Below are 21,751 nucleotides of genomic sequence, written 5' to 3'. Positions count from 1 at the left end.
GTCTCATTGCCCCATGTGGGGCAGAATGGCTTCTGTATGTTCGGGAGGTGACTCTTGGGTCTCCTCTGCAGGCTGGTCCTGGGCCACACGGTGAGAGCCTGGCCCTCTCCTGGCGGCAGGGAGGCTGGTGACAGGAGCCCTGAGGGTAGCTGGGTGAGGGGCAGAGCACCTACACTGTTGCAGAAGTGAGCAGCATGGAGGCTGGGAGGGCGTCCCCTCACAGGGGTCCCTCCGCTGCCCTGGGGCCCGGACTGGGGCTGTGCCCTGCCACCGGTGAGCTCTGTGTGCTCCTCACGGTCCCGTCACCGTCCTGCGCGGGTTTGCCCAACAGGCTCCTGGGAAGCAAGGAGCACAGGCTGTGTCTGGGCCGCTGCTGTTGCCGGGTCACTCGCTGTTTCCAGCAATCATGTGGGCAGTTGGTATGGAGGTGGGAAGGGGCGTTAGGTGAGGTGAGGGACACTGGCCGGTCCCCGCCTGGCCCGGCAGCCTCTGCCCCACGTTCCCTTCTGAATGTCCATCTAGTGTCTGAGAGGTGGGAGCCGCCATGGGTCTCAGCCGCTAAGGCTTTATCTCCCCCTACCCCCGGCCTCATCCAGGGTCTGTGGGTCAGGATAAGTGTGGCCCTGGTGGTCTCAGGAGAGTCCCTGAGCCGGGCCAGGGGCAGGGGTGGGGGCGTGTCAGGGAAGGAGTGGCTGTGCAGAGCCCCCAAATTACTAAGGCCAAATCGGTTCCAGGAAAGCTGGCCCCAAATGATAGACTAGAACCTCGGGACAGAGGCCAGGCCGCCTGTCCCTGCCCACTCTGGGCACAGAGACTCGGTGGGATTGGGGAGGGCCCTGAGCACGGGGGTTTGGACGGTGGGGGGGGTACTCCTTCCTAGCACCCACAGGAAGGGGCTGCTGCAGCTGCAGGGTCTTTAGGGTCACACGCTTGGGGTCTGGGTCCTCTAGGGAGGAGGTGGGGCCTCTCCGCGGGGCTGACCCTGAGGTCCCTTCCTGCCTTGTCAGCCAGGGGCTGGGGGCCTCGGCCTCATGGTCCCTGTAGAGAGCACTGCCGAGCTGTTCTGACAGAATGCCCCAGATCTATCCAGTGACGTGGGGGTAGTGGTCAGCGGACCTGGGTGTGTATATGACAAGTGTGGAGGCTGCAGGGATGGGGGGTCCTGGGGAGCTGTCTGAGGGGCAGTCCGAGGCTCAGAGCACAGGCCAGATGCTCCCGGAAGTCCCTCAGTTCCTCCCCAGGGGATGGGCAGGATGTGGCCCCACGGAAGCTCTGGAGGCAGGTTAGAAGCGACTGCGCATGAAAGTGGGTCCGGCTCAGGGACAGCCTTGGCCAGTCCCCTCGGGCTGGGGGCGGGGTGGGGGGGGTGCCCACAGGGCCCGCCTGTGGCTCGCAGCCTTAGCCTTCCAGAGCCAGGTCAGCGTAGTCAGGCCCTCGGGCTCCTGTAATTACTGGGGCGGGAGCTCTGGCTGAGCCTTGGAGTGGCAGTGATCCTCCCAGAGCAGCCACTCTGAGCTCTCCACAGGGGACCCAGTCCCTCTGAGACGGACCAGCCAGTGGCAGGCGTGGCCCATCCCTTCCCAGCCCCAGCCCCTGTCTTTCCTGCCATTTGCCCCTTTTTGGAGAAAAGAACCGTGAGGGGGGACTTCGCCCTGCTCTTTGGTCGTGGCCGAGGCTCCTGTCCCTGAGGACATTTCGTAACTTGCTGATGACCTATTGTGTGCCAGGCTATGTTCTAAGCACTTTGTACTGATTAATGCACGGAAGCCTCACAACCAGGTGACTCAGATCTTAGAATTAAGACCTATCACCGAGGAGGATACAGACACAGAGAGGTTAAGTAACTTGCCTGAGGTCACACAGCAGGATAAGTGGAGAAGCCAAGATTTTAACCCAGATGGTCGGCCTCTGGAGGCCGTGCTCTTGGGAATTCCGCTAAGCTGTCTGCTGCTCTGAAAAAGGCAGGGTGAATGTGGGGTGTGGGCATTTGTGTTTGGGGGCATGCCCAGCCCTGGCTGACAAGGTGGGAAGGAACCTCAGGGTCATGTGGTCCCAGACTTGCATCTGAGGCTGGTCTGGGCTTGGGGCTCCTGAGGTCAGTGTGATTTCCTCTTCTACCTTGGTCTTGGGGAGGCCTCCATGATTGCAGCAGGTTAGGATCCGGATCTGGCTTCTCTGCGGTCTCCTGAGGACCAGCAGTGTGTGTGTGGGGGGGTGACACTGTGAATATCTGTGACCAGGTCCGGCGCCAACTCTTCAACAAGAGCATCAGAGGAGGGAGTCGGGGGCAATTGGGAGACATGACCTTGGGTCTGGGCCCTGGACACGGGTGGAAGCGCCCCCCCCCACCCCAGGAGGAGGGCCCAGCTGTCGTCAAGGCTCAGAAGCCTGAAGGCTGGGACGAGCATCTCACAGGGGTGGCACGAGGCAGCCGTCACCCTCAGTTAACCCAGGGAGCACCGTGGGGGTAGCGTTACTGATACTGGGGTCGGCCAGTGAACGGAGAGGAACTGGTGGGTGACTCTGCTCTCGCCAGAGCTGGCGGCTGCCGGGCCTCAGTGTCTGCTCCTGAGCCCAGGACTCAGGTGGAGATGGACAGTGCAGGTAAGGTCAGACTGCAGAAGGGTGCTGGAGCCCCTGGAGGAGGCCGGGTACAGAAGAAGGGGGACTCTCCGGGGTCACTCATGGGGCTGCAGGGGGATGGGACTCTGGTCTGGGGAGCGCCATGGGCCACTCTGGATGGGGAGGAGGGTGGGGCCAAGCCACCAGGAAGGCTGGTTTCAGGGGAGAAATGGAGAGGAGGACACTGAGTTGGGGGCAGGGGGACTCTTATACCAACTCAGCTATGAAGGAGGGAGAGGGAGGAGCGGCTGGCAGAGGGAGCGAGTCAGGACAGTTTCCACCACCAGGACAAGATTAGGGGCTGCCGTGCAGGAGGCAGAAGGGAGGCCCAGGCCAGGGGTGCCCCAGGGCAGCGTCCCCAGGGGGCAGGAGGGACGGTTGGCTTTGGGTGAGAGGCGAGACCCTTGGTGCTTGGGAGGAGTGTAACTGGGAGTCAGTGGGCGAGCACATTTCCTTGGGCCAGGGAGGAGGCCCCTGTGCAATGATCCTGACTGTGGGTCGAGAGGCTGGACTGGCAGCTGTGGCTATGTGGTGGCTGGGGGCTCCACTTGGCACGCCCCAGGCTGGTACAGGGGCTTGGCCTGGGCTAAGGAGGCTGCTCCTGGGCGGGAGGCCCGTCCTGTGACCCCACCAAACCTCAGCCTCCAGGAAAGAGGCTAAAAATAAGGCTGTGGTGGGAAGAAGGGAGGGGTGTGTGGGCCCGAGCCAGGCTGGGGCCCAGAGGAAAATCCGAGACAACCAGCGGGCTGCTGTGACACATGCTTCCCGAGCCAGCGGCCAGCAGATCTCACCCGCCTGTGGCCGTAGCCCCTTCCTGGCCACTAAGAGGGAAAATGGCCCCTTAAAGCTTCCATGAGGCCCTGTTCCCAGGGAGGGTTCTTCCTGGAGCTCAGGCTGTGGACATAAGCCCAGGCCCTGGGGTGCTGGGCTCCTTTGTCTTGGGCTCTGGCCGCCCAGGAGTTCCAGGATGTCCGTCTAGATGTGGAAAAGTGTTCTTCCTCCTTCCCAGGAGCCCTGTGCATCAGAGGTGGTCAGGGGAGGCTTCCTGGAGGCAGAGGCAAACTCTGGGACTTGAAGAGCTGCAGGGGTGAGGCATGGTTAGTCAGGGGGCTAGGCAGGACGTGCCCCAGGGAAGATGCAGGAGTGTTTTGATTTGCTGGGGACATATGCCGTCTTCGTGACAACCATCTTGCTATGGCCTGCCTCCCCCAGGGCGGCCCCCTGCCCTTGTCTTGCAGGGGCCCAGGGAGAGGCCTACTCTCCTGCGACCCCCCCCACTGCACCTGTCCGTAAGCACACGGAACCTGTGACGTGTCTCCTTTGGGGGCTGCAGATGACCTGTCACCCCCCCCCCCCCACAGCTCTGCAGCAGCTCCTGCTGGAGGGGGCCATGGAGAGTCCACTCACCCACTGTCTCTGTCCACAACTGGGGGGCCGATGAGAGCAAGGCACATGCAGAGGCCGAAGGACACGCTTTCATGTTTGCTAACAGACCTGGTGTGTCTCCTCTCCGACCCTTACATGCCGGGTGACTCATGTAACATGCAGCACGGGGTCGAAAATCCTAGGTAGCCTCGGGTTAGAAGAAGCACGTCCAGAGCCTCTCACGGGGCTCAGACCTTAGTGGCGACCACACCTGGTGGCCCTTAGCTCCTAGCAGCGGCGAACCCAGAGAGTGCATATCCATGTCCATAGGCGCCTTCCCCATAGAACTCGCTAGTCCGAGTGTGACGAGGGCTAAAGCAGGAACGGCAGGGGCACCTGACTTATTGAGGGTGACGGGAGGAGAGAAACCGGGAAGACTTCCCAACGGAAGAGGCGCCTGAACTAGTCTTGAAGGAGTGGCCGGAACAGCACCGTCCCCAGGGTGGATGGGGATGGGTGGGCGGTCAGGGTGCCGCAGAGAGCCTGAGGGCTGCAGCATGGCATGGGGGCGCTGGTATTCCAAGTGTGGCTGGCGTGAGGTTGGAGGGGCTGAACCTGCAGCCTGTAGCCTGGTGAAGGCCAGGGTCCTTGTCTGGGGCACTGGGGAGCCATGGGAGAGGCTGGCAGCTTGAGAGAGGGTGGGCAATGGAGGGCCCGGCTCAGGAGTGGGCACGGATAGTCTGTGGGGCTGGGAGGTGAGCGCAGGTGGTTCCCGGAGGTGGGGCCCCTTGGTAGCCCCGCTGTCCACAGGCCCCAGACAGGCCCCCGGCCTCCGCCTTCAGAGCATGGCCACAGCCCGCCTTGGTTATTAAGTCATTAACTGGGCCTCACACAGCCTCTTCATTACGGGTAATTATGGCAAATCCACTCAACGTTCACAAGGAGGTGGCCAGTGTTTCCCGGCTGTCAGGCCGCATCCCAGGAAATGACTCTTGGGGGGACAGCCGCCAGTGGGCGCCTCCGGCAGGCCCGGGGCTGTGGCTCTGCCCACGTCACTGCTGTGTAACTTGGGGCGTGGGGCTGAGCTCCACCTGCTTCAGTTTCCCTGTTTGTCTGGGGGTGGGGGAGAGTCCTGGCCTCGTGGGTTGTGTGGGCCCTGAACTGGGAAACCGGTTATGGTGCAGAGGTGGGCCCCGTCGTCCTCACTATCATTGCGACGAGGGCCGGGGGTCCCCCGCAGGCAGGCCCCGTCATCTCCTTGGCATGGGGGGCTTCTCCTCCTCTCTCCCCGTCCCTTCTCTGTGCACATGTGCGGGGGCCCAGCCCCCTGCGGTCCTCTGTGAGAAGCAGGGCTGGGGGTCTCCTGGCTCAGGAACCCAGTGGAGCTCTGGGAGAGGGAGCGGTGTGCAGGAGCTGGCTGGCCCGTGTGGCCATGGCTGCTGCTGACGTTTTAGCTCTCCTGCTTGTGCCGCTGCTCCGCCGCTCGCCCCGTGACAGGCCGTCCTCGTGGGAGAGTAGATAGAAATGGCTGGGACTTGGGAGAAGAGCCGGCAAGGCCTCGAGGGGTCTCCTTCCCCCCAGGAAGCCTGGGGCCCCGCCTGCTTCCCTCGGCACCTCAGCTCTAGTATCGGGAGAGTGGGGGTGCTGGCAATCACCTCGGGGACAGCCGGGCGGGCGTGTGCACGTGCAGGGGAGCGGGTGTGAGCATGGCCTGCGACCCCTCTGCTGCTCCTCGGCTGGAAGACCTCCTTAGTGACTGTTGGGGGCTTTGTGGCCTCCCCTGAGGGCAGGGCCACAGGCAGGCGGGAGTTCCAGGCCAGCAGGTGGGAGCCGGGTTGGGGACAGAGGGCCGGGTGTGGCTCAGGGGGAGAGGGGAGGCCAGATGTGACCTGTAAGCACCCTCTGTCTTCCCCTCACAGGCGTCCTTCTGGACATCCAGCAGCACTTTGGGGTCAAGGACCGTGGCGCCGGCTTGCTCCAGTCAGGTGAGGCCCGCTGCCCCCCACCAGGCCCGGCACACCTGCTGGGCCCTTCCCTGCTGGCCTCTCCCTGACTCGAGGGAAGGGACGTGTGCTTCATGTCCACATCTCATGGCCGAGGCTCCTAGAAGACAGCTTCCCCGAGCCTCTCCCTCTTTCTTGTAAAACAGACAAAGAACAGTCTGGGGGGTCAGTGGGGGACAGACAGGGGTGTGGTCCAGGTCCGGGGCCCTGGAGGTGACCCTTCCTTTGAGGTCTGGGGCCTCCTCAGGAGCCGGTGGTCCAGAGCCTACCCTGAGGCTGCTGGAGGGACTTCATTAGGTTGCTGTGCAGGACGGTGTCGGGGAAGCCTTGGTGACCATGTCTCCGCAGCACACCCCCTCCCTCCCCCGGCTGCTTCCATTGCCCGTTGGGCTGGGAATCCTCTCCCAGATGTAAAAGCAGGAAATCCCCTTGGCCGGTCCCAGGCAAGGGCCTGAGAGCCTGGGTCCCGGGTGAGTTCTGGGCCTGATGTCCTCTGCCCCCTGGGCTAGGGCAGTGTGGCAGGCCGTGAGCCGTTGTCCCTGCCTATCTGCCCCTTGCGGCTGGGCCCATGTGTCCTTTGCCCCTGCCTGACCCACCCAGTGCCTGAAGCTGGCCGTGTGGCTGTGGGCCCAGTTCATTTGGCTCCGGTTCCCTTTGGCCCTGGAGTCGTGGTCAGATGTGTGGGAGGAAGTCCGTGGTGTGCATTCCAGAGTGTGAACCCCTTGCCCGGCCCAGGCTCCCCAGGGAGGGCGGGGTGGAGGGAGCTGGCCCTGTCCAGGAACCTGCCTGACCTGTCTCGGTGGCATTCCAGGGAGGGCTGTGCCAGGCCTCCGTGGCCTCCATGAGCCCCCAGAGCATCACCACTCAGCCAAGCCCTGCAGCCTGGGCCCGTTCCCAGGTAGGGTCCTCGGGGCACAAAGGGAGGGCCTGGTGGTTATCGGGCTCGGCTCGACAGACGGCTGAGTGAGCTGGCGCAGGGGCAAGGCTGTGGGGTCCGACACCCTAAGCGCAGCCAGTCCCCACCACTGCCCCCAGCACTGCGCTGAGGACATGAGGCCACACCCATCCCCTGGTCCTTTCCTCTGGCCAGGCCTCCCAGCGGGGCCAGAGCCAGTCAGCCACCCCCAGGACAGGCGCAGCCCACCTCCCGGGCTCTGAGCACACAGTAACCACCACACAGCCTGGAAGGGAGCATTTCGGCTGGATGTAGTGGGGGTGGGGCTGGGAAGGCAGGAGACAGCCCGGCTTTCCAGCCACCCCCCGCCCCACCGCTCTTTGGCCCCTGATTCCCGGGGACCAGGCTGAGTCTCCTCCCCTCCTGGCCTTGGCCTTGCAGACCGACCAGGAGCCAGGTCTGCCCTGGCTCCCTGCACTCAAGCCCCACCGGTGTGGTTGAGGCCCACACAGCCTCCTGGGGAGGACCTGTTGCCATGTGTCCTCAGCCACCTCCCTGGCCCCCGGGAACCTGGTGGGAGGGCGACAAACAGCCAGCAGCGTCCTTGTCGCTGGCTGATCCTCCCAGAAGCTCTCTTTGCAGCTTTATGTCCCCGACGAAGGGGCAGAGGCCGAGAGGAGTCACGAGGACTTGCGGGCCTGGGATGGGGACCCTGTGTGTGTCACACTCTCCAAGCGCGGAGGGCACACGGGTGTCCGCTGGCTCGTCCAGGTCTTGTCCCCAGCGTCTGAGCTTCTGTCATCCCTGTTCTCTGGGTGGTGGTCTCTCAGAGTCCTGGACCCCCATGACCTTTGCCTTAACACCCGACCCCCAGTGCGACCGGGCGGGCCCCCGGAGCCTAGAAGCCAGGCAAGCTAGACCAGGATGTGACTCAGTGGGCAACCAGGCCAATCAGCTAACAGGCCTGGGCCCCAGGCACCTGTCTCTTCCCTGAGCCCCTGATAAGGTCAGAGCAGGGTGGAGGCGCCCAGATCAAAGGGCGAGGCTGCAAGCAGAGTCTGCTGCTTGTCTGTGGGCCCCAGGGGCTGCTGTGCTCGGAGACAAGGTGGGGGGAGCTGGGGGTCAGGCCTGGGCCTGCCCCTGCCTTTTCCCCGGGACCCAATCTTGAGAGCCAGCTTGGGAAGAGCCTGCTTTTGGCCATCCCCAGGCAGAGGGCTGCCAGGTGGGAGCCGGGCCCCGATTCCTGGGAGGAGCAGCAGCTCAGCCTCTGTGATTACAGCTCATGCCACCCTGGGAAACCAGGAGCCTGCAGAACCTACACCTGAGGGGCAGCTGCTGCCCAGCCCAGCCCACTGCTGGCCAGGCCCTGGGCTGGGCTCTGCCCCAGGCTCTGTCCCTGCTTTCCAGTGGGAACAGAAAACATATCCAGTCGCCACAAGGCATAGGGAGCACCTTGGGGACTGGGAGTGGGATGGGGACTGAGCAAGGGGGAAGCTAGCTCTGCCTGGGGGCAGGTGGGCAGGCCTTCCCAGAGGAGGGGACGTGCAAGTGGGGCTCGGCAGGGTGAGTGGGCATCTGCCCGGGGTGTGGGAAGTCCAGTCACCCTCCTTCCCCCGCTCTGAGCTGATGAAATACACCCGGGAAACGTTTACCTTACGTAGCTGAGCCTGAAAACCCAAGCGAGCAGGGGGATTCCCAGGGCCAACGAAGAGACCTGGACCCGAAAACAGGGTGGGCGCTGGTGTGGAAGCCAAGTGGGCCAGAGCACCTGGTGACCAGGATCTGTTGCCAGAGCTTGTGACGGTGTTTTTAGTGTGAACATTTTATGATGAAGAATTTTAAATACACATCAAAAGCAGGGAGAGCGGCGCCAGGAAGCTCCACAGAGCTCTCGCCCAGATGCACGGGACTGTCTGCCAATCCAGGACCCAGGCTCCAGGGTTCCCCGGCTCTGAGGATCGGCCCATGCAGCCTCAGTTCCCGGTGTCACGTGGGTGACCTGGTCTCCCCCCAGAGCCCAGGGCAAGCTCCCTGATGTCTGGCTGCACCCTCAGGCCAGTGGCAGTTTGTCTGTGAGGGCACACATCTGTAGGCCAGAGGGGTCCAGGCCCTTCCACACGTAGGAACCCCCAGAGGCAGACCTAGCTGCTCCCAGGGGAAGGCTCCGTGACTCAGGGCCTGTGTGGGACACAGATGGCAGTGCCCACCAAGGACAGAGTCAAACAGAAAATGGGCAGAGCCCACAAGGAGGTGGCCAGCTGAGGCTGGAAAATGGGGAAACTGATCTCTGAGCAACATACAGGCACTAGGTCTGCCTTCAGGGCTTCCAAGCTGTGTGAGCTCCGTTTCTAAGAGTCAAACTTAAAAGACTGGGTGAGCACTTTAGTGAGAAGGAACAGGGAGCTCCTTCCAAGACTCAGCTCAAAATTCTGGAAGTGAGAAGGTAGGCACTGAAATTTAACACTGGAGCAATTAGACCCAGTCAAAGAGAGAATTAGCAAATCAGAAGATGGGTCTCTGTAAGGCAGCCAGTCGGGGCAGGGGAGCGGGCTTCAGGCTCAGGCACTGGACTGTGGGGGAGCAGAGGGAGGGAAGGCTGGGTAGAGGGCAGGGTCACGTCGCAAAAGGAATCTGGCTCTCGTCCTGGGATGGTGGGGGGCCAGAGAAGGCTTTGGGATAGGCAGGTCCCTGTCTGATGGAGGCATCGAGATGTTCTCTCTGGGGCTCAGTGTGGGGGTGGATGGGAGAGGGGAGGCAGCCCAGGGATGTGGTTGGAGTGGTCACGAGGATGTTCCAGGATGGGGTCGGGGCAGAGGCGGGATGGGGGACAGAGGAAGAGCCAGCTCAGACTGAAACCAGACAGCAGCTCTGCCTTGGGGCCATCTCCTTCTGGCCTTTTACCCTCCCCACTTCATCCAGCGAGGCTGCCCCTGGCCCCGTCTTTTCCCAGGGAGGCCCAAGAACCCATCTTCCTGAGGCCTGAGGGGCCAGCCCAGGGTGTCTGTCCTTAGCGGTGGGAGGGAGGAGTGGTTCCCATTCTTTCTGCAGGAAGTCTGCATGGTGATAGGGCCGGACTGTCCTGGGTCCTCCCCATCGTCCGGCTTCCTGGGCCTCCGTCCACCACGTCCTGTGGGCAGAGTCTGCCTGAGTGACTTCCCTGCCCACAGGAGAAGGAGGATGGCAAGTCTCCCCAAATAACAGTTAGGCCAGATTTGGACTTTGTAAAAATAGCCTCGTTCAGCTGAGGCTGCGGTGGGGGCTGGACCCAAGCTCCAGGGCCACTGTGGGGAAGCCCAGGGTCCCCCAGCCCAGACCTCAGCTGTTCCGGCCCGAGGACCATCTTCTGGGGGTCAGCAGGGCCGAGCGCACCCTGAGAAGGGTTCGGCAGCCCCACGGGTGGGGTCAGAGGGGCTCTGAATCCTTAGCGGCGTGGTCCCGGGCTCTGGGCGTGGGCCCGCAGAGAAGGTCAGGGGCCTGGGCAGCCCCTCCCCGAGCTCTCCCTGGCCCTGCATGGTGGGGGCACCACCCATCCCACAGAGAGCCTCCAGGCCCCCTCTGGCCTGGCTGCCTGCCCGCGGGGCCCATTGTCCTGGTCCTGTGGGCTCAGCACACGTGAGTTGCTGAGGGCTTCCCCACACCCGGACCACAGGATGTCCTCGTGTGGGAACTGCTGGGAAAGCCGTCCCACAGACCGGGTGGGGCCTCCTGGCTGCGCAGAAAGCTCTCCTCCAGCGAAGGTGGTGGGGCGGGGGGTGGTGGGCAGGGGACGCTCCTGGCCCGGCTGGCTTCACCCCCAGCCCGTGGCCGCTGGCCAGAAGCCTCTGCACACCCGCCAGGGACCAGGTCCTCTGCCAGTCCTCCTGCTGGGCGCGGTTTTCTTCCTCTCCCTGCTTGGTTGTGTTCAGAACCCCACACCGCCCTGCGAAGTCCCTGAGGGCCCGGACGGGTTCCCTCTCTTGTCTGTCCCGAGCAGAGGGGAGGGCTGCAGAGACAGATAGATCTGTTCCTCCTGATCCTGGACACCCTTGTCCCCGAGGATGCAGGCTCAGGAGGGTCACTGTGTCCTTTTGGGCGAGTTCCTCCTCCTGTCAGTGACCCAGCTCTATAACAGGGTGACACGGTGGAGCTTGGCTGGGGCTGGGTCGTGAGGACAGACTGTGTCTGGGTGGCCATCCTCTCAGATGGGCCAGCAGATAGCCTGAGGTCCTCTCTGTGGCAGGCAGTAGGTGGGGATGGCCTGGGGCAGCTCTCCCCTTGGGTCTGTCCACTTTCTCCTCAAAGGGGAAGAGCAAACAAGCCATGGTTGTCCACGGGCTCCTCTAGCACCTTCCCCTGCTCTGGCCTGGCCCACCTTCCTGCAGTCCCCCTTCCCTGTGCTGGGGTCTGTAGTGTGATTTAGAGTGAGGACCCTGGAGTTAGACAAACGGGATTTAACCTCTGGCTTGGCCGCCCAGAGAGCTGTATGACTTCACTCCTTTTGGCCTCTGTACCTTCCTGTGGGGTGAAGAGACGAGTGTGGGGCAGTGAGGTGACTGGTGTTTAGGTCCAAGGCGTGTGCTCGGGCTGCCAATGGGAAGTGAGGTTCTTGGTAATGGGAAGCACCCCGCCACCTTCACCTTCCTGCGGTATTGCTCCTAAGACTGGTGGTGTAAGAATAGTCTTGATTTTAAGTATTATCATCCCGGTAAACTCCTATGCACCCTTCAGAGCCCTGCTCTGGTGTCACCACCTCCACAAAGCTTCTCTTCACGATCCTTGCCCTCCTTGCTGGTTTCCAAACAGGGCAACCCATGGACAGGGGTCACTCTTGATCTGATTCTTTTTGCCTACCCTCCTCCCCCCACGGCCCCCAGTGCAGACAGACACAGAGGGAATGGTTCCTTCTCCTTCCCTAATACATGTGAGTCCTGACGAGGCCCACATCCTGGTCTGATCTCAGGCAGGTCCTGGGAGGCAGGCCCAGCAGGAAAATTCTTTTTCTAGATATGAGGAAGTAATTTCTGTGTTGACTAACCTAAACAAGGGCCCAGTGTTGACCAAGGCTGCGGGCCCTGTGCAGGGTGTGGCATCAGGCTCCTCAGGTGCTGTCTTACCTTGCACTCTGAGCGACCCTGGAGTTGCCGTTTTATCTTTGTTTTACAGAAGAGGAGGCTGGCATGTGAGAGGCTGTTGTTAGAGTTTCAGGAATTGTGTGAGCCGGTGGTTGCACACAGCCATCAGGAGCCACTAAATCGTGCAGACCCAGGGTTCAACATCCTGTGTTCAGAAGCGACGTAGCAAATACCCAGATCCCTCCCTCCCTCCCCGCTTTGCAGCCTCCTGCGGTCCTGGTGTTGGTGAGGCTGTGGCCTGCCCTTGCCCCCGCTCAGCGGAAGGAAGCGTGTGGCGCACGCCACCCCCTGACTCCGGCAGCCTGAGGTCAGCCGTGGTGGGTGTCTCTGCACCACGCCAGCTGGCAAACCCCACCCGTCGGGGTCCCCTGCCACACCCCCACTGTTTTGGAAAGCCATCAGTATGGCCCTGAACAGAGAGGTGGAAGCCTGCCCACGGTCACCCATCTGGGAAGGAACGGCGGACTCTGGGCCCAGGGAGGGTCTCTGGTGCCCAGACCCGTGGCCCTCGGTGCTGGCTCTGTCCCCAGCAGCCACAGGCTCACCATCCTGCTCACAGATGAGAGGGACACTGTCCCCCTCCTCCAACCCAGCCCTCTCCCCGTGATCTCCCCATCCCTCCTTCCCGCCCCCCTCTTTCTCTTCTTCCCGCCTGCCTCTGCCCAGATCAGGTCTGAGGGAGACACCAAGCCTGCTTGCACATTCGGCCTGGTGGTCAGAGCCCGGCCAACTGGCCACCTCCTCTGCCCACCCCTGGCCTTTGTCTGGCCATCTGCCCATTAGCTGTGGGATGCTCTTCCAGGGGAGGTGTGGGGGAGCAGCCTTGATCCCTGGCCCTTAGGGTCTATGCTGCTTGGCTGGGCCTCTTCGTCCCACCTGGGGCCCCAAGGCCCCACCTGGCACCAGCAGTGGCATCCCCACGGAGCCCTTGGAGACGCCGCTGCTCTCTTGTTCTAGAAGAGTAAAACCAGGTCACATCACCACCCTGCTCAGCATCCCCCAGTGTTTTCCTTCTCAGCCGTGGAAACCACAGTCACCACAGCGGGTCGTGAGGCCCTGCTCCATCTGGCCTCTCCGCCCCCTGCAACCCATCCCTCTGCTCCAGCCACTCTGGCCTCTCCACTGTTCTTCAGATGTATGAAGCATACTTCTGCCCCAGGGCCTTTGCACTCGCTGTTCTTGCCCCAGTATTTACAGGATTTGTTTTCTGACCTCCTCCAGGTCTGTGCTGAAGTGTCACCTTCTCTGACCCTTCTGTTTAAAGTCATAGCATCTGCTTTGTCTCTCAGACACATACTTCCCATCTCCTGTTTCTGCCCTGTTACCCTCCTTGGCACTTGTCACCGTCTGACACACCAGTTTTTGTTTGATCTTGGGTTTCTCCTGCCGAAGAGGGCAGGAAATTTTGTCCGTTTCGTTGAACGGACGGATGAGTGAATGAGCAAAGGCTGTGTTTACGGAGGTTAGGGAAGCGTCGACAGCCCGCTGGGAGTGAGAGTGGGAGACCAGGGCTCTGGACCCACTAATACCCTGCTTTTTTACCTTGGGCAGGTTCCTTCCCCTCTCTGACCCTCTTTCCCAAGGCTAATAATGGGAGCAATGTGGGAGGTGCACGGAGCAGACTCTGGAATCGGGATCAAAGCGCACAGGACTTTGGCTGCCAGTGGGGCCCTGGGCACGTCTTGTTTCCCACCTCTGCGAGGTGCGCCGGGCTGGGGCACACCCACGATGCCGGGTGGTGAGCTCCCGGCACGGCTCCTGGCACGTACCACACTCAACAAATCGATCCTCGCTGTTTGGCGAGTTCTGTGAGGGCTGCCCGCCGGACAAGCCGGGCCTATGGCAAAGTGGGTGGTGCTCTAGGACCCCCCCCCCCAGCCCTCCTGGGCCCCTGGTCCTGGCCAAGGGCTGCCCCTGGACCCCGGGCTCGGCGGGTGGCGCGGGGAGCCGGCTGCAGCCACGAGGACCCCATCACGCTCTCCCTCTCCCGCGCAGTGTTCATCTGCAGCTTCATGGTGGCTGCCCCCGTCTTCGGCTACCTGGGGGACCGCTTCAACAGGAAGGTGATTCTCAGCTGTGGCATCTTCTTCTGGTCCGCGGTCACCTTCTCCAGCTCCTTCATCCCTCAGCAGGTGAGGCCTGTCGGGCTTCCTTCCCGGCGTCCCCGCAGTCCTGCCGCACCCCGCTCCCTCCAGGGCCGCCACCTCTCATTGACTGTCCTCGTCCGGACTGGGGTGGCAGCCTCTGCTGGAGTCCCAGGTGTCTGTCTTCCAAGCGCAGTGGGCTGAGGGGTCTCGGGTACTTTTGTAAGCAGGTCATGCAGACAGGGACGGCCTTCCCTGTGCTGGCCGGAGCTGGGGGACCTGGAGCCCTGCGTGGCCTCCTCTTTCCGAGCTGCCTCTGGTTCAGGGAGGAGGTAAGGGACAGCAGAACCTTCCGGTCTAGGAGTCAGGGCCCTCGGTTCTAGTCCGAGCTCTGCCATCATCCTGCTGTGTGATTCCAGGTGAGTCACTGTGCCTCTCTGTGCCTTGCACAGTTCCTTTTTTTTTTTTTTAAAGTGAACTCTGTGCCCAAGTTGGGGCTCGAACTCATGACCCTGAGGCCAGGAAATGTGTGCTCTACTAACTGACCCTCCAGGCATCCCGTACATAGTTTGCTTTGTCCAGTAACCAGCTGGCTGCTCGGGTCGGAGTTCTAGGGTGTCCTGCATCACCTCCACATAAGAAAGATGTTTCTCCATCAGCCACCATGGTCCTGGGTCTGAATGTCCCGACTCTGGACCCTTCAGCCCTGTGACCTGGAGAGCCTCATTTCTGCATCTGTGGAACAGAAGGAATTCTCAGCTTGAAGTGTCACTGCGCCCAGAGCCCGGAGCATGGCGGGTTCAACAAACCGTAGTTTCTGTTCTCTCTTCCGCGAGGGAGACACGCTGCTCTGAGAGGGAGTGAGTTCCCGTCACTAGGCGTGTTCCAGCAGAGCGTGGCGGTTGCCGTGGAGGACAGAGGAAGGGGAGAACCAGGGTCTGTCTTCCAGGAGCTTTCAGCCTCGGGCATAAAGAAGACCCTTTCCCTGTCCTCAGGAGCATGCAGGCTGGGCATGGGAAGACGGGGTGGGACCCCCACATTCACAGACTTCATGATGTGCAAAGGGCTGAGAGTTCTCACTGAAGAGACAGCGGTTTCTGGAAATCCAGGGGGCCAGGGAAAGCTTCCTGGAGGAGGTGGCATTTGAGCTGGAAAGGCAGGCAAGGAGGTGAGGCTTTTTGTTGGGTCGGACAGGCAGAGGGCACAAACCCACGGCAGCAGTAATGGTGCAGTGTGGGTGGGTCCCCAAACGAGGAGAGTGTTTTGGCCGGAAAGGAAGGCAGGGACCAGGTCATAGAGAACCTCGGATGCCTCGTTAGAGGGTCTGGTCTCCATCCTGAGGGCAGGGGTGAGTCACAGGGACACGGACCAGGAAGAGGCTGGAGAAGAGGCAGAAATCCAGCTGGTTTGGGGTACAACTTCTTGGAGGAGGATCAGGTGCTGGTGGGCTCTGGGTCATGATCAAAAATGGGGCCTGGACCAGATGCCTCCTGGGGGCCTTTGGGCCCTGCCCTGCCCCGGCCAGGGCACTGGTCCTCTGACCTGCTGTGCCACTTCTGGGATGAAGCCGTGAGTCTGGGACCGCCATGCTGGCAGCTCTGGGGGTGCAGGAGGATGGGCAGAGATGGATGGATGGGTCACCCCAGTTTGTGGACTCACTGCACGCCCGGCCCGAGCCCCATGGGGGTCCTCCATGGCGTTGGCAGTGTGATTCTGAAGATGATTTGGCACAAGAAATGCCCAGGAACAGCCAAAAACCTGGTGAGAAGTGACCGTGGAAGGGGCTCGCCCCATCGGTCCCCACGGTGCATTCCCCTAACCCACACAGCAGGCAGACAGAGATGCCCTTCCCGTGGGGGCCCAGGCTTGGAGATAGGTGCACCACACGTGGCTCGGGCAACGCTGCCAGTCCGTCTGGATGGAAGGGAGACCATCTCGCAGAATTAGTCCAGACAGAGGAAAATGGAGTGGAAAGCAAAGCATAAAAGTCCAGGGCTACACGTCCATGGGAGAAGACCAAAGAGCCGGCAGGACCACGGGCAGAGGGTGGAGAAGGCCGCGACTCCGGGAGGAGCAAGTGCCGGACTCCCGTCCCTGGGGAAATACAAATCCCAGCGACAATGAGATGCTGTTTCACACCCCTCCAATGGGCAGCGGTTGGGAAGGCCGCCACTACCAAGTGTGATCAAAGCTGCTACGGGCGCGGTGACGAGGCCCCTCTGGAGAGCAAAGCGCCAGGATTCCGCAGAGCCTGCCACGTGCGCCCCAGCTGCCTGCGTGCCCGGGAGAGCAACCTCGGCCTGTGGACACGGCACGGCATGGCGCTTGTGAGGGGCTGGAGCAGGAGGGGGACATGCAGGGCGACGCAGGCGCGTTCCCGCAGAGAGACTCGGTGGTGGGAGTCTGTGTCCAGCCGTGCGAACGGGCTTCCGGAATGCATGATGGAGGGCAAGGCGAAGTGTGGGGCAGGGGCATGGACGGACACTTTGGGGTGTACGTTCTGAACGCACATGGGGGACACCGTTTGGTGTCCGGTGCATGGGGATGAGGTGGTGCCGTGTCACGGGTTTCTGGGGGGTGTGGGATGACCCCTGCGCTCCCGTGCAAAGGACAATGAGGAAATCTCTGAGACCCAGCAGACGGTGCATTAAGGGGGGCATTGTCATCGTCTCGGATGGCGCAGGCCTTCCCTAGCGAGGTGCGCAGTCTAGAGGCCAGCAGGGGCCATCGCTGGGCCGGAGAGCGTCGGGTCACACAGACCCCACGATCAGAGTAGAAGGAAGGTGACAAACGACGCTCATCATGTATGTCCGTCAAGGGTCCAAACGCACGATCCCTAAATGCTCGTAGAAATCAGGACAAGACAGCCAGCCAGCAGCAAAGTAGGCGAAGGCACTGGGCAGCGGAGCCCTGGAGAGAGGGGCTGTGCCAAGGGTGTGGGGGACATAGAGACGGAGGCGAGGCATGGGGCTGGACGGGCGTCCGGTGCTGCAGGGGGCGGGCCCGGATGGAGATGGGCGGACGGAGGGAGGGAAGCAGGAGACCCGGAGGAGGGCAGCGTGTGGGCAAGGCTGGCTGGATGGGTGGTCAGGGTGGGGCTGGGGAAAGATGACCGGGCCGGGTTCTCAGGCCCTGGGCAGCTGGGGGGACGGAGGGGTTGGGTCCACATCAAAGGGGAGGACCCCTGGCAGCTGGCATGGCCCCTCCCTGCCCGGCCCAGCTGGGCTTCGCTCTCGCTCTTTGATGTGTGTGGGGGAGTTGTTGACCATGGAGCCCACCGGCTGTCTGGCCTGGGGGTGAGGGGGGCCGTGTGGCTCTCGAGGTGGGGCAGGGCCCAGGCAGGAGGTCTTGCCCTTGAGGGGAGGCAGGGCAGACTCCAGGGGTACGTCTGGGCCACACGCATGGCCGTCTCCCTGCAGCCATCCCGGCCAGAGCAGCTGGGGCCTGGCTCAGCCCCTGCCCGCTGCCCCGACCTGGACACTGAGGGGAGCCCACGTTGTCTGCCCTCCCACAGCACTTCTGGCTGCTGGTCCTGTCCCGGGGGCTGGTGGGCCTGGGAGAAGCCAGCTACTCCACCATCGCGCCCACCATCATAGGTGACCTCTTCACCAAGAACACGCGCACACTCATGCTGTCCGTCTTCTACTTCGCCATCCCGCTGGGCAGGTGAGGGCCCTCTCCCCGAGGCCAGGGCTCCATGACCCGGCCATGTGGTGGCCGTCCTTGGGCCACGCCAGCAGGGGGCCGGGGTGGGGGGCAGACACTGCCTCACACACCGGTGGGCACCCCTGCCCCACTGCGGTCTGACTGCGCCGTCTCCTCTGCAGCGGCCTGGGTTACATCACGGGCTCCAGCGTCAAGCAGGCTGCCGGAGACTGGCACTGGGCCCTGCGGGTAAGGACACCGCTGACCAGCCCCTGCCCAGGGTCCCCAGGGACTCGTCTCCCGAGACCAGTGTACTGGGGGCGTTGGGGAGCTGGGCTGGTTCGGACAGGATGAGGGACGGCCTCCCGTGTGTCTAATGCTCCGGGTCTGCGAGGGCGCATCCTGTTCCGGCCCAGCCCCGGGTTAGTGGGGGCCCAGGCGACCTCTGTGTGGGGGCCCCCGGGGTCTGGAGCCCCTTCCTGCCCCGAGCGAGGGTTCAGGCGAGTCTGCCAAGGCCCCAGGACGGCGCGATCAGAGGAAACAGAGATGCCCCGTCCCGCGGAAGAACGGAAGCTTAAGACAAAGTGTTTTTTCCTCAAAAGCAGGAAGGAAGCAGCCTCCGTGGAATTTCTTGATGGGGCGCGGGGGGGGGGGTGGGGACGGGCCTATCCAGCGGGTGAGGGGGCGGGTGTCCCAGAGGCTCTGCTCCCGACCTTGGATGCCCTCGGGCATGATGGCGTGGGCTCCTCCCGATCAGCAGCAGGAACCTCCCTGGACCCTGGGCCCCCACCCTCTTAGTGGTTCCAGAGTCGGTCCCTCTGTGCGTCGGTCCTCGTCCTGTCCACCATCTGTCTTTCTGCCTTCCGCCTGTTAACTCATCCCGCAGTCTGTGCGTTCTCCGTCCATCCGTCCTCCTCCTTCCCTGGACAGCAGAGCAGGAGCCCCCGGGGAGCTCTGCCGAGAGATGATGCCCCAGAGGCCTGGGGTCCCAGCTTGTGCTCCTGCCCCACCAGGTGTCCCCCATCGTGGGCATGATCACAGGCACGCTCATCCTCATCCTGGTCCCAGCCACCAAGAGAGGCCACGCTGACCCGCTTGGGGGGCAGGTCAGGGTGCACAGCTCATGGCTCCGTGACATGAAGGCCCTGATCCGCAAGTGAGTGCAGCCGGGAGGGGTCTAGGTGGGCGGAGGACCCTCCCTGCCAGGCTGCCCACGGGCCAGTGCTCCTCACCCCTGCAACGGGGACAGGCTCGGGGGCCTTGCTCGGTGGCCTCGCTCAGTGCCGCTGCCCCTGCCTGCCCCTCTCCAGCCGCAGCTACGTCTTCTCCTCCCTGGCCACGTCGGCCGTGTCCTTCGCCACAGGAGCCCTGGGCATGTGGATCCCGTTGTACCTGCACCGTGCTCAGGTCGTGCAGAAGACAGCGGAGACGTGCGGCAGCCCGCCGTGCGGGGCCAGGGACAGGTGGGGCCGGCCTGGGACACGGGTGGCGTTCCCCCTGCCCCGGCTCGCCCCCTCCCCCCACTGACCCTGGCCCCCTGCCCTCTGTTCCCACAGCCTCATCTTCGGGGCCATCACCTGCTTCACCGGCTTTCTGGGAGTGCTCACGGGGGCGGGAGCCACGCGCTGGTGCCGCCTGCGGACCCAGAGGGCCGACCCACTGGTGTGTGCGGTGGGCATGCTGGGCTCTGCCATCTTCATCTGCCTCATCTTTGTGGCGGCCAAGAGCAGCATCGTGGGCGCCTACGTGAGTGCGGCGGGGGGTGCCCGCGTGGGGGGCGGGGGCTGGGCCGAGGGTGTGGGACATGCAGTCTGGCTCACGGGGCTCCTCCCTACGGGGAGGCCCTTGTCGGCTGCCTGTCCTCCCCCCTGCTCTGTCCGGGGCCCTGGGTGTCTTTTCGAGCTGCCAGCCTGCCTTGAGGTCCCTCTGTATTCTGTAGACTCCTGTGAGCCTGAGTGCCCAGACATGGAGGCCCCAGGGAGGGGTGGGAAGCCTGGGGGGCTCCCTGCCAGCCCGCAGGTGGAAGGCCCTGATAGCCGCTGTGGTCTCTCCTGGACAGATCTGCATCTTTGTTGGGGAGACACTGCTCTTTTCTAACTGGGCCATCACCGCGGACATCCTCATGGTGAGGCCAGCCGGGGTTCCCTTGTGCCAAGCCAGGCTTCTGGACCTCTGGGGCAGCTGGAGGGGGTGGTGAAGAGGTTGGAGGCTGGCAGGCCTATGGGGGGTGGACAGAAGGCCAGGCAAACTGGGGAGGTGGGCGTGGAGGCGGGGAGGGGACCAGGCTTCGGGGTCTGAGAGCTGAGCCCTGGGCAAGCAGAGGGATAAGCTGGGGCTGGATGGGGAGAGGGGTGTTGGCAGGCTCCGCGCGGCCGGGAGGCTGGCACTGCCAGGCTGGCCTGAGGGGATGCTGCCTGCCAGCGTGCACCCCCCACCCGGTCCAAGCTTTCAGGGCCCGGCTCTCCCAACCCAGCCTGGGTCCCAGGGGCGCCTGCCTGAGAGCCCGCGGCTGGGCTGGGTGGACAGAGGCGGTGTTCACAGGCCAACAATGGGAGCCCGACCAGCCAGCCAGGGACAAAGGGCCGTCTGAGCAGCGGCAGGGGCCATGTCCCTGGGAGGAACCGGGAGGGGGTGTGGCCCCGATAACTGGCAGCAGGCACTGTGGGGGGCGACTGGGGGGGACATCCTCCCTGTTCAGGGCCAGGAGGGGCTGGGAGAAGGGGGCACAGGGCCTGCTGTAGGGAGAGTGGGAGCCAGCAGGCCAGGCCTCCCTGGGAGGCAGGGGAGGGATGTCACTTGGGGTCTGGGCCACACTATGGGACAGCCCAGAGGATCAGAGTCAGCCTGCCGTGGGGGGCTCCTACTGGCTTTTCTCCTCCAGGAAGCCCACCCTGCTTCACTGGGGGGCCATCCGTGGGTGGGAGTGGGGGGGTCTGACTCCGCCCTGGGCTCACATGGAGCCAGGCCAGTGGCTGGGGCTAGAGTGAAGGGAGGAGGGAGTCTGTGGTGCTGGGCGGGACTCCTGTGCCTCCCTCTGCCCCTGGGGGCAGCCCCAGCTGCTGGCAGGGTTTGGGTCCCAGGGAAATCCTGTCCCATTTTATGGTCACAGCCACATGACTGATCACTGCTGGAAATGGGGCCATGCAGTCCCATCGGATCCAGCTGCCCCTCCCCCAGCCCTGAAAGGAGGGGCCCTGTGGGCTGCCCCCCCCCCCACCACTGCTCTGAGGCTTCGGAGGATCTGCCTAGCCTGGGGGGCTCCTGGCTCTGGGGGCAGTGGAGAATCGGGGGTGAGGGCCTCCCCAGGCAGGCCAGCCTGGGCCTTGCCACGTCCTCATGGAGGGGAACCAGCATGGTCTTCAGCTTATGGGTTCCAGTCCCAGCGCTGCCGCAGCCATGTCGTCCATGTGCCGGGCCTCCGTTTCCTGTGACCCCCGCACAGGTTCCCAGCCACATGCCCGGGGCAGAACCTCAGGCAGCCTGCCCCCAGGGACCCCAGGGACGAGGCCGGTAGCTGTGCCCTCTGGTATCTGACCTGCGGCCTCTTTGCAGTATGTGGTCATCCCCACGAGACGAGCCACGGCTGTCGCCCTGCAGAGCTTCACCTCCCACCTGCTGGGGGACGCCGGGAGCCCCTACCTCATCGGCTTTGTGAGTACTGGTGGCTGGGGGCGGCCTCCTGGGGTGGGAGGCACCCCCTGACCTGCTCCCACCCCCACAGATCTCGGACCAGATCCGCCAGAGCACCAAGGACTCCCCACTCTGGGAGTTCCTGAGCCTGGGCTACGCGCTCATGCTCTGCCCCTTCGTGGTGGTCCTGGGCGGCATGTTCTTCCTCGCCACGGCCCTCTTCTTCCTCGGCGACCGCGCCAAGGCTGAGCAGCAGTGAGTGTGCAGGGTCAGGCACCTGCTGGCGGGGGGCACATAGGGTCCCCTTGTGGCCCAGGCTCGTGGGAGGGGGACAGCTAGCTGGTCCATGCATGTTGCCTGGCCACCCAGGCTTTCAGGAGAGTCCCTTGGCCGCCC

The 21,751-nt window shown here is 63.3% G+C and overlaps 1 protein-coding gene across 4 annotated transcripts in view; it reads left to right on the top strand.

Annotated features, from left to right (window-relative positions):
* The window catches only part of SPNS2 (SPNS lysolipid transporter 2, sphingosine-1-phosphate), a 29,584-nt gene that overhangs the window by 5,692 nt on the left and 2,141 nt on the right, over positions 1-21,751 (top strand). For all 4 annotated transcript variants that reach the window (XM_059380021.1, XM_059380024.1, XM_059380022.1 and 1 more), the window contains exons 2-11: positions 5,907-5,972; positions 13,992-14,128; positions 17,595-17,746; positions 17,908-17,974; positions 18,739-18,881; positions 19,036-19,188; positions 19,282-19,471; positions 19,785-19,850; positions 21,278-21,376; positions 21,447-21,610. In XM_059380021.1, the coding sequence (XP_059236004.1) occupies positions 5,907-5,972; positions 13,992-14,128; positions 17,595-17,746; positions 17,908-17,974; positions 18,739-18,881; positions 19,036-19,188; positions 19,282-19,471; positions 19,785-19,850; positions 21,278-21,376; positions 21,447-21,610 (1,237 nt within the window). The remainder of the gene's footprint in view (positions 1-5,906; positions 5,973-13,991; positions 14,129-17,594; positions 17,747-17,907; positions 17,975-18,738; positions 18,882-19,035; positions 19,189-19,281; positions 19,472-19,784; positions 19,851-21,277; positions 21,377-21,446; positions 21,611-21,751) is intronic.

Source organism: Mustela nigripes, chromosome 16 (assembly GCF_022355385.1).
Source record: "Mustela nigripes isolate SB6536 chromosome 16, MUSNIG.SB6536, whole genome shotgun sequence".
NCBI lineage: Eukaryota > Metazoa > Chordata > Mammalia > Carnivora > Mustelidae > Mustela > Mustela nigripes.
The sequence above is the reverse complement of the archived record's forward strand: the minus strand, read 5'-3'. Positions and strand labels throughout refer to the sequence as shown.